General features: G+C 31.6%; 1 protein-coding gene across 1 annotated transcript; it reads left to right on the top strand.

The window, feature by feature from the left end:
• Positions 1–5,576: 5,576 nt before the first annotated feature.
• LOC115714274 (cyclin-D4-2) lies at positions 5,577–8,695 on the top strand. Its single transcript, XM_030642910.2, has 6 exons — positions 5,577–6,469; positions 6,873–6,959; positions 7,074–7,172; positions 7,288–7,489; positions 7,586–7,707; positions 7,807–8,695. The coding sequence occupies exons 1-6, from the start codon at positions 6,125–6,127 to the stop codon at positions 8,110–8,112; spliced, it is 1,161 nt and encodes a 386-aa protein (XP_030498770.1). The 5' UTR covers positions 5,577–6,124; the 3' UTR covers positions 8,113–8,695.
• Positions 8,696–9,294: the final 599 nt, after the last annotated feature.

Genomic DNA, 9,294 nt, shown 5'->3' with positions numbered 1-9,294 from the left:
AATATTATTTAATAATCTATTTTAGTTATTAAATAATTAGTTTTGGCATTTAAAAGGTTAGAATTGGAAAATTGGCGTTTTTGAGAAAATAGAAATAAAATTTGATAAAACTGCAAAATCAAGTGGGGCCCATAAACTACACCATGGCCGGCCACTTATTGTGGGATTTCAAATTAATATTTTCATTATTTTAATGCCAAATAATTCCTAACCTAAACTTAGTAGTTGCCTATAAATAGAAAGTGATGGCTCAGTCAAAATCATAACTTTGAATAACCTTTTCTGACAGAAATTTCTCTCTTCAGAAAAACTGAGCCTTCCCTACTTTCTATACCTGGCCGAAACCTCTCTTCCCTTTTCTTCATCATAAATTTCGATCCTATTGAAAGAGTAAGTGCCCACACACAGCAAGCAGTAACTCAATCATAGATTGGAAGACTGTGAAGGATCAAACTTGAAGAAGAAGGACATTCAGGCTCAGATCTTGATTATACTCTGCTACAGAAAGGATACGAGGGTTAGAGATTTGAGTGGAAGGAGACATTAATTCCGCTGCATCAATGTAAGGTTTTCTTAACTTTATATGTGTTTAATTTATCGTTTTAGGAAGTTCATATTTAGGGTGTTAAACAACATACTTGTGAGTAGATCTAAGATCCTGGTAAAATAAATTCCAACAAAGGCCTGCCTCCCCGACCAATGGAAAATCCTTCTTTTCCATAGTTGATTTAAGATTAATTTCTACCTTCCCCAACATTTGCATCCAAAATAAGAGAAATTGAACTAGAAAGCTCTAGGAATTGTTCACCTATTGGATTATCATTGTCTGGTTGAATTTGGTATTCCACAGACATACCCAATGTATCATCAAAGTAACCATTGTCCTTTTCAAAGGCAACAAGGCTCATCGACTTATGTGATCGCTTCTTACATAGGTGCGGTCTGGCAATCTCTTGGGATCTGAGATCCTCACTAATCACTTGCACATTCCCTGTCGAGACCTCCCCTTCCATGTAATTGACCTGATAACATTTCCTTTTTTTTTACTTTAGTCCCCTACAAGGTCATCAACATTTTCCACTTCAAGAGGACTGCAATCTCGAACACAGGTCACCTTTTGTTGGACGAGATGCCTAATTAAAATAGTACTTCTCTTCGCGAAACATCTTCAAAGCCACTACCATTCACCAAATCTAAACCTAGGTTATCCCCTTGAAAATTATTACTAGTAGGAGAATGAGAGAATTCTTTCTCTTCGATCCAATCTTGTCCAAAACCTACTCAAGAACAATACCCTGATAGTTTTCAAGAGGTATACATTCTAAACTTACTATTTTATATTTTGATTTAATGTACACACATCTGGAGATCCATTGAAATACAATACATTAATAATCAACAATATGAAACCCTTCCGTTGTGTATTTGATTTAGTACCACAAAAACCAACATTAACAACTAGCACTTTGAAGCTTAGTTGCACTTTGTAAGTGTATCCCATTATTATTTGATATTAAACAATTAAGATAGTATCAATTTGTATTAAGATATTAAACTATTCCAGTGATCACATCTAAATTTGTGTACAACTTTCTAGTCTCAGAATTAACACTTAAAGCGAACCAGCATTTGATCCATTAGGAAAGTCATGATTCTCTAATTGTAGATTATGTTCCCAGCCATCCACATTATATATTAGATTCCCAAAATAGAAATTGTAAGAATCATCTTCTCTGATAAATTTTAACGAGTGAATTAAATAAATTAATAATGTAGGAATGCGCACTTGTATCCCTACACAACTCACACATTAATTCTCAAGGTCAATTCTGACCTTTCTTTTACTGAATGAATGAGCACACTAATGACACGTATTAGTTTTACTTTTATTGTTTTACTTTAACTTTGCCTTACCAATTTTAGCTTTGTCTGAACAAATCTTTAAAGGAAAAACAAATTAGGGCAAAACATGTTGCAAGTGATAGGTTAGAGATGAGAGAACCATCTCACTTCTTGAGCTGGTTTCAAAGAGATAATCACCCCAAAAATGAACAAAAACAAGTAAGTAAAAAGATTAGGGTTAGAGAGAGCAAACACAGAGAGATTTTACAAGGTTCACCACCAGAAATTGGGGCTACGTCCTTGGTGAGCTGCCTTAAAGAAGATCAGCCACAATTCACTATCAAGATCAATGATTACATCAAGTTCTTGAGCTCCAAGATACATGCATCGTCTGGTAGCTCATTTCTTCAACTAAGGTATGTACAACTCTCTCAATCTCTCTTCTTTTCTTTCTCTCACGATCGAACCGATCCCCTTCTCTCTCTCTCTCTCTTTCTCTCTAACTATTTTTCTTGCTTTTCTTTGAACACAAGATGAACTCTCAATGGATCTGGATCTCTCCCATCATCTCTTTCTGGTTTAGAGAAGTAACTTGAAGCTGTAAGTATTATGAGCTTGGTTGCTTCTATTTATAATTGTTGTCATAGCTGGATAAGTTAGTTAGGATTAACTAACTGTTTTCTTGATCTTGGATTGTACACAGTTAGGTTAGTTACGTTCTGAACTGGTTTTAACTAACTTGTTTTAACTCCTAACTGTGACAGGTCAGCTTATATGGGGAATTATTTCAACAAATAACATGAACAAGAGTTTATGATTACTCATGGTTTATGCCGATCTACTATTGATCATCGTTATGATATGAATAAGGTCTTTATAGTAAACGACATGTTAGATAAAGACAACTTCATTCATATCAGTCATTGTCATATATAATATCTATTATATACAATACCTTCACTTTGATGTCATTGTCATACTACATCCATAATCCGATATGAGATTACTTGCACCAAAGAACATGCATCAGTGAATCGTACTAGCAATCATTGATTAAAGATTCCATAACTTTAATATGTTACTGACTGTTTTATTCATAACCAAATAGTCTTAGTTCTCTGTACAGCTACAAGTCACAACCTCATATATAAATTAGAAATTTCTGATATTTATATATAAATTATTCAATAATAAATGTTAATAATTTAATATTTATGCATATATCAAAATATTCAACTCTTTAATAATAATCAAGGATATATTTATAGGCTTTTCAGGGCATAAATCTTAACACCATCTCAATGGACATCTTTCTCTTTTTTTATGATCAATTACAATTATTAGTGATTTTAAACTTTAATTTAAAAATTTATTTTGTCATAAATATATTTTTTGTAAGGGCTTTATCATAAATATTTATGTATTAATCATAATTGAATGTATTTATTATATTTAAACATGTTGGTTGATAAAATTTAAAAGTAAAAATAATTAATATCTGATAATAATATGTTATTATTATGTTGTATAATAAAATTATCGGCACTTCAATTATTATGTTAACTAATCAATTAAGTTAGAAATCTATTTCTACTCTTAAATAGCATTTCTCTCTAAAATGTAATGTAGTATCAGAGGTAGGTTAAATTTTTATTTTCTTTACCTTTTTAACTTTTTTTGCGTGCTTCATATAATGTGTTAGATTCTCTCACCTAAAGACAACAATAATTTATTTTACTAAATTTGCGGCATTCAATCAATTTTAATCTGACAAAATTTCTAAATTAACATTGTAGGGATCATTTAAATATAACATTCAATCATGTTATATTTAAGCTCTTCTTTGTCCATACTTTCAAGCGTTTTAACTATAAACTTGAAGAATGTATTAGAAATAAAATTAAATACTGTAAAGTATATGGGAAACACAATGCAGTTAAAGGAAAGGGTCACTCCACTTTTTATTATAGTTTTAATTTGGAGCCCTAATTTTTTTTTTAAATGTCAGTATTTTACAATCATATATCCTTAAAATTCTAATTAAAATATATTTTTATTTTTTTTTTGTAAGGAAATATATTTCTAATTTAAATACGGACAAAGTTAATAAGTTATACGTTGGATTGAACTAAATAAATAATTTTAACTATAATATGTGTCTCAAGTTTATTAATTATACCGTGATATATATTTTTTTATATTCTCATTATTATAAATATGTCTTAACACAATATCATTATTTATCTTTTCCGGTTATGGTTAATAAAATATAAATTTTATTTGTTTTATCTTTCACAAAAATATATTTGACAAGCATACTTTTTTACTATCCAAAGTTCACAAGGTTTAGTCTAAAAAAATTTTAAAAGAAAAAAAATACAACCTTCACACAAATATTAATAATAATAATAATAATAATAATAATAATAATAATAATAATAATTTTTTTTGGTGAGTTGACAATAAGGGTAAGAAATTGTAGAAATAAGGTAGATAAATTTTAGGAAAATAAATAAATAATAGATTTAGTTTTTAGATTCATGAATCTTACTCATATGTGGCTAAAGAAGTTCCAGCTCATATAAGCTATTTGCAATCTCATGAAATATTTTTACTTTTTACTCCACTAATGTTTAATTAAAGTTCTATATTTGATCTCCAAGCCTTTTTCTTATTATTATTTTTTTTTTCAACTTAAAACAAAATTTATGTAAATACAACGAATTTTCATGGCTATCTAAATTTTCCACATTTAATAATTTTTTTGGGAGTAATATACGGGGTACGTACGTGTATTATTTATTTTTATTACTATAATTGCAACTCCTTAATTTCAATCCAAACAGGCCCTCTGTTGTTGATGTAACCAAACAGAACTAAACGCACTAGAGAGTAGCAAACAAACAAGAGTAGTAGGTATATCAATACAATACTTTGACCACTTGGCCTCCTTTGAATTAAATGTCCAAAGACCACAAGGGCTTAATGTTAATGGCATTTTTATAGGAAAGGAAAACCAAAACTCATGGATTGAAAAAAAAAAACCCTCAAATTCTTTTTTTGCATTTAATTGTTTCCCTTATATCATAAAATCATATCATAATTGGTATATAATCTCTAATCATATGCAAAAATCACAACAATTTCTTTCAATCTAATAAGAATCAAACTAGATTTTATACATATACAAAGATGTATTTTTTTTTTTTCTTTTTGATGAGAATAGATATTACCTGCAAACATTTATGTTACTCTTATTAGTCAATAGGCCTCAACTTTTTTACTTATGTAAATGTAAAGTGCTTGTTGGTTGGAGGTGATCAAAGCCTACCATTAGCATTTAGCAAGAGTAGCACCCCATATAAATTTCATTTATATGTTAGTCATTTCAACCACTCATCTTATATAGTAGAGACATTCATTAAAGAAAAAGCATATATCATTATTGATTTATTGATATATTATATGGAATTATGTACAATATGGATTTAATGATGGTATAATTTCTTTTACAACTTTCGCCTCAAAAAATTAAAAGATCATGCACTACTAATACTTGGACTCATTACATTGTCATTTCTTTTTTATGTATATACAAAATAAATAAATAAATTTTGTATTGACCAATGGGGTAAAGCAAGCACTAGCAAAAAGAAAAAATAAAAAAAATTGAATAGGGACTCACTAGCCAAATGGGTTTAAAGCCAAAAAATCAATCAAAAAATAGTTTGACTAAAATGCCACTATTATTATTAAAAAAAAAAAAGGAAAAATTGTTTCTTTAAATGAAGGAATTCCATTATTAAAAAAAAAAAAGAATTTTTAGTATTTATCAGAGATACATATCCCAATAGCCATGGTGAAGTTTTTTTTCTTTCTTATTTCCAAATAAGAAAACAAAAATGGATTAATGTTTGTGTTTGGCTGGCTGTATATTCTTTTTAATGTTTGGATCTGTATTTCTCTACGGAAGCCACCATAGCTAGAGACGGCTCTCTCTTTCTTTCTCTTGTTTTACCCTAAATACACATGCTCATTTCTTTTTCTACTTAAAGCTTCTCCCTTTGCCATAACCTTTCCTCAAAGCCTCTCTCACTCACTCTCTCTCTCTCTACTCCACTCTTTTATTTCTCTTCTCATCGTTATCGCTTTCTGGGTTTTGTTCCAAAAGGAAGATGCTTATGGGGAAAAAGCTTGATTCTTTGATATAGCCCATTACAAAAGGCTTCATTTTGATGATATATTTCTGGGTTTTACAGACTATCTTTCTTGAGGTCTTTCAATGGCAGATAGGTTTGACTGTGTTAACTCAAACCTTCTCTGTGAAGAGAATACCAATACTTGCTTTGATGATGATCTTGGTTGTAATAATGCCACGGATGAGTTTGGGGTATCATCTCCTTTGATGCCCCAACAACCAAAGAAAAGAATCCATGATCAAGAACCAAGTTTTGACCTTGATAGATCCGAACCTTTGATGAGTTTTCCATTACAGAGTGATGAGATTATCCGTGCAATGGTTTTAAGGGAGAGTGAGCATTTGCCAAGAGCTGATTACCTCAAGAGACTGCGCAGTGGAGACTTGAACTTGAGCGTTAGAAGGGAAGCTCTTGATTGGATTTGGAAGGTTTGCTTTGATTAAATTTTCTCTAATGGGTTTCTTATGTTTTGCTTCTTTATTCATTAGCTATGGATTAATTTCTTCTCATAACTGTTTATAATTATGTTGCATTTATGATGATGCAATTCGGGCTTTTCCAACTTGATTTATATGTTTCTCAGTTACTACTCCTCTATTTTCCCTTCAAAACTCATCTCCTCTCACAATTTGTGTGTATTAGGTCTATTGGAATTCTTGTATCGCAAATTCTTGCTAAGCAATGACTAAATTATTGGTAGATTAATTTAGTTTTTCCCATTTGTTCATAGTTTAATTGGGTTATGAAGAATCCTAGTTATGTAGTTCATTTGATTATATTTTATTTTTCCTTTTCTGTCACTGACTGATTTTTCAATATTGCAATGGACAGGCTCAAGCTCATTACTGTTTTGGACCCATGTGTATCTGTCTAGCTATGAACTATTTAGACCGGTTCCTTTCACATTATGAATTGCCTGTAAGTTGAGAAGATGAACCTGAATTTACATCATTTATGTCATTACATTTGTACATATTAATTGTTCTCTTTTCTCATTGATGTTTCTTATTCTACTTGCATTTGTTGATTTAGAGAGGTAAAGCGTGGACTGTACAATTGTTAGCTGTAGCTTGTTTGTCATTGGCAGCAAAAATGGATGAGACTAAAGTGCCTCAGTCTGTGGATTTGCAGGTATAGAAGTCTTTACATATTTCGATTTAGACTGTTGAATTGGCAATATGATTTTGCCTAATCTGTTTTTAGATTCTGATATGTGGGGAAGTATTATTGATCACTTGATTGGCAGGTTGGAGATCCCAAGTTTGTGTTTGAAGCTATAACTATACAAAGAATGGAGCTTTTAGTGTTGAGCACCCTGAAATGGAGATTGCACACTTCTACTTCCTGCTCATTCGTTGACTATTTTCTCAGCAAGATCAGTGATGATCAGCATCCATCAATGTCATCCATATGCCAATCAGCACAACTCATATTGGGCACAATTAGAGGTCATTTTCTTGACCATCTATGAATGTATGTGTTTATCTTGTTCCTCTTTAGGATTAATGGAGTTTGATGCAGTTCTTGGTGGGAATTCAATGCAGGAATTGACTTCTTGGAATTCAAACCTTCTGAAATTGCTGCAGCGGTGGCAATTTCAGTTTCAGGAGAAGTAAAAGCAGTGGACATAGATAGGGCCATCTCCTCTTTCACGCTAGTACAAAAGGTAAAAAAAAAAAATGTTGGCCCACTTAAAAACATGATGTACTGATTTGAAATCAATAACATTTTTTGTGTTTGTGTGTGTGGTTTGTATGTTTTGCAGGGGAGAGTTTTGAAGTGTCTTGAACTGATCAAAGACTTGTCTCTGATCAGTAGATGCACCACTAATGGAGTAGTAAGTGGCTCAGCCTCAGTTCCATCATCATCATCATTATCATCAGTGCCTCAAAGCCCAGTTGGGGTTTTGGATGCTGCTACATGCTTGAGCTACAAAAGTGATGAATTGACCACAGTTGTGTCATATGCAAAAAACTCTTCACACACTAGTCTTGATAATATTAGTCGAGTTACCAAGAGAAGGAAATCCGGTGATGATGCATTATCTAATAATGTAGGATTCAAGTCATGAGATTTTGCCAAAGTTTTCTCCAACTCATCACACCACACAACCTCATTCTCAATGAGAGTCCAAATTAGTTTTGGTTGAATGGGGCTTTTTGGTGTGGTTTTGGAGATATTCCATATACAAATCACAAAGAAAGAAAAGATAAAAGAGAGAGAAAGACAAAGAGAGAGAGAGAGAGAAACAAAAGGAGTGAACAAGTTTTTTTTATTTTTATTTTTTTCCCTTTTAATTTAAACAAACAAAATAAATGTGGTGGAAATGACACATCAAGAGAAGGTTTTCATGTTAGGAGCATGAAATTGAAGTTTTCCCAGCAGCTACTTTTACATAAGAACTCCTCTCAGCATAAGCATATATGGATATTTAAAGTGGTGGGGTTTGGTGATCAACAGTGAAGAACATAATGAAAACATAAATAATAGCCAATTACTTGGTCTTTTCAGAGTAATACAAATTTTCTTCTCACATCTTTCTTCATTTCAGTGGGAGGGAACAGAAGAAAATTTTCTCCAAGTTTTGTGATTTTCTTTCTTCTTCTATCAAATATCAAATAACACAATAAACAATTTTTCTCTTTTTTTTTTTATTTCTGGGTTAAAATGGAAAATTCATGATCCGTTATTTTTACCACAACTAAAAAGTATTAACAAAATTGATTTACTTTGGTGGGCTTTTATATTTGTGTAGCAGTTAGCAAAGTGGGCCGCGTATAGGTTAGATTTGTCTTTGCATTAAAACGACGACGTTGGGGTCATTGATATGGTTAATTTAATAATGAATATTATTTATATTAATAATATTATTATTAGGTTATATGTTTGGTTTAGGTTTGGTCGAGGGTACACTACAGTGGCCAGTCAGGAGAAGGCAGTGAGTGGTTTGGTTTTGTCTGTATTTGTGTTTTGGGTATTGGAAAGGGCCATAATGGGCCCCACTGGGCCTAAAAAAGAAGGCCCACAACGATTTTGTTCTGACTGCGATTGCAATTGATTGATTTATCAGAATGAGATGGAGATAGAAAGAAAGAAAGAAACAACAGTTCCAAGGCGTGAGAGAAGAGAGAGAAGAGAACCCAATACAAACTTCATTTCCAACTCAACTCAATTCCACCTCCACTTCCATCTGCAAACTATATTATTATTTATAAATGAAATGAAATTAATCATGGCTTCGTTGGGAATTCTT

This window comes from Cannabis sativa, chromosome 4 (assembly GCF_029168945.1).
Source record: "Cannabis sativa cultivar Pink pepper isolate KNU-18-1 chromosome 4, ASM2916894v1, whole genome shotgun sequence".
In the NCBI taxonomy this organism is placed as follows: domain Eukaryota; kingdom Viridiplantae; phylum Streptophyta; class Magnoliopsida; order Rosales; family Cannabaceae; genus Cannabis; species Cannabis sativa.
Note: the sequence above shows the minus strand (reverse complement) of the source record. Positions and strands in the feature narration are given on the sequence as shown.

Coding starts and splice junctions, on each gene's coding strand:
- LOC115714274 (XM_030642910.2), top strand. CDS start 6,125: ATGGCAGATAGGTTTGACTGTGTTAACTCAAACCTTCTCTGTGAAGAG. Junction 6,470..6,872: donor CTCTTGATTGGATTTGGAAG/GTTTGCTTTGAT, acceptor TGCAATGGACAG/GCTCAAGCTCATTACTGTTT. Junction 6,960..7,073: donor TTTCACATTATGAATTGCCT/GTAAGTTGAGAA, acceptor TTGTTGATTTAG/AGAGGTAAAGCGTGGACTGT.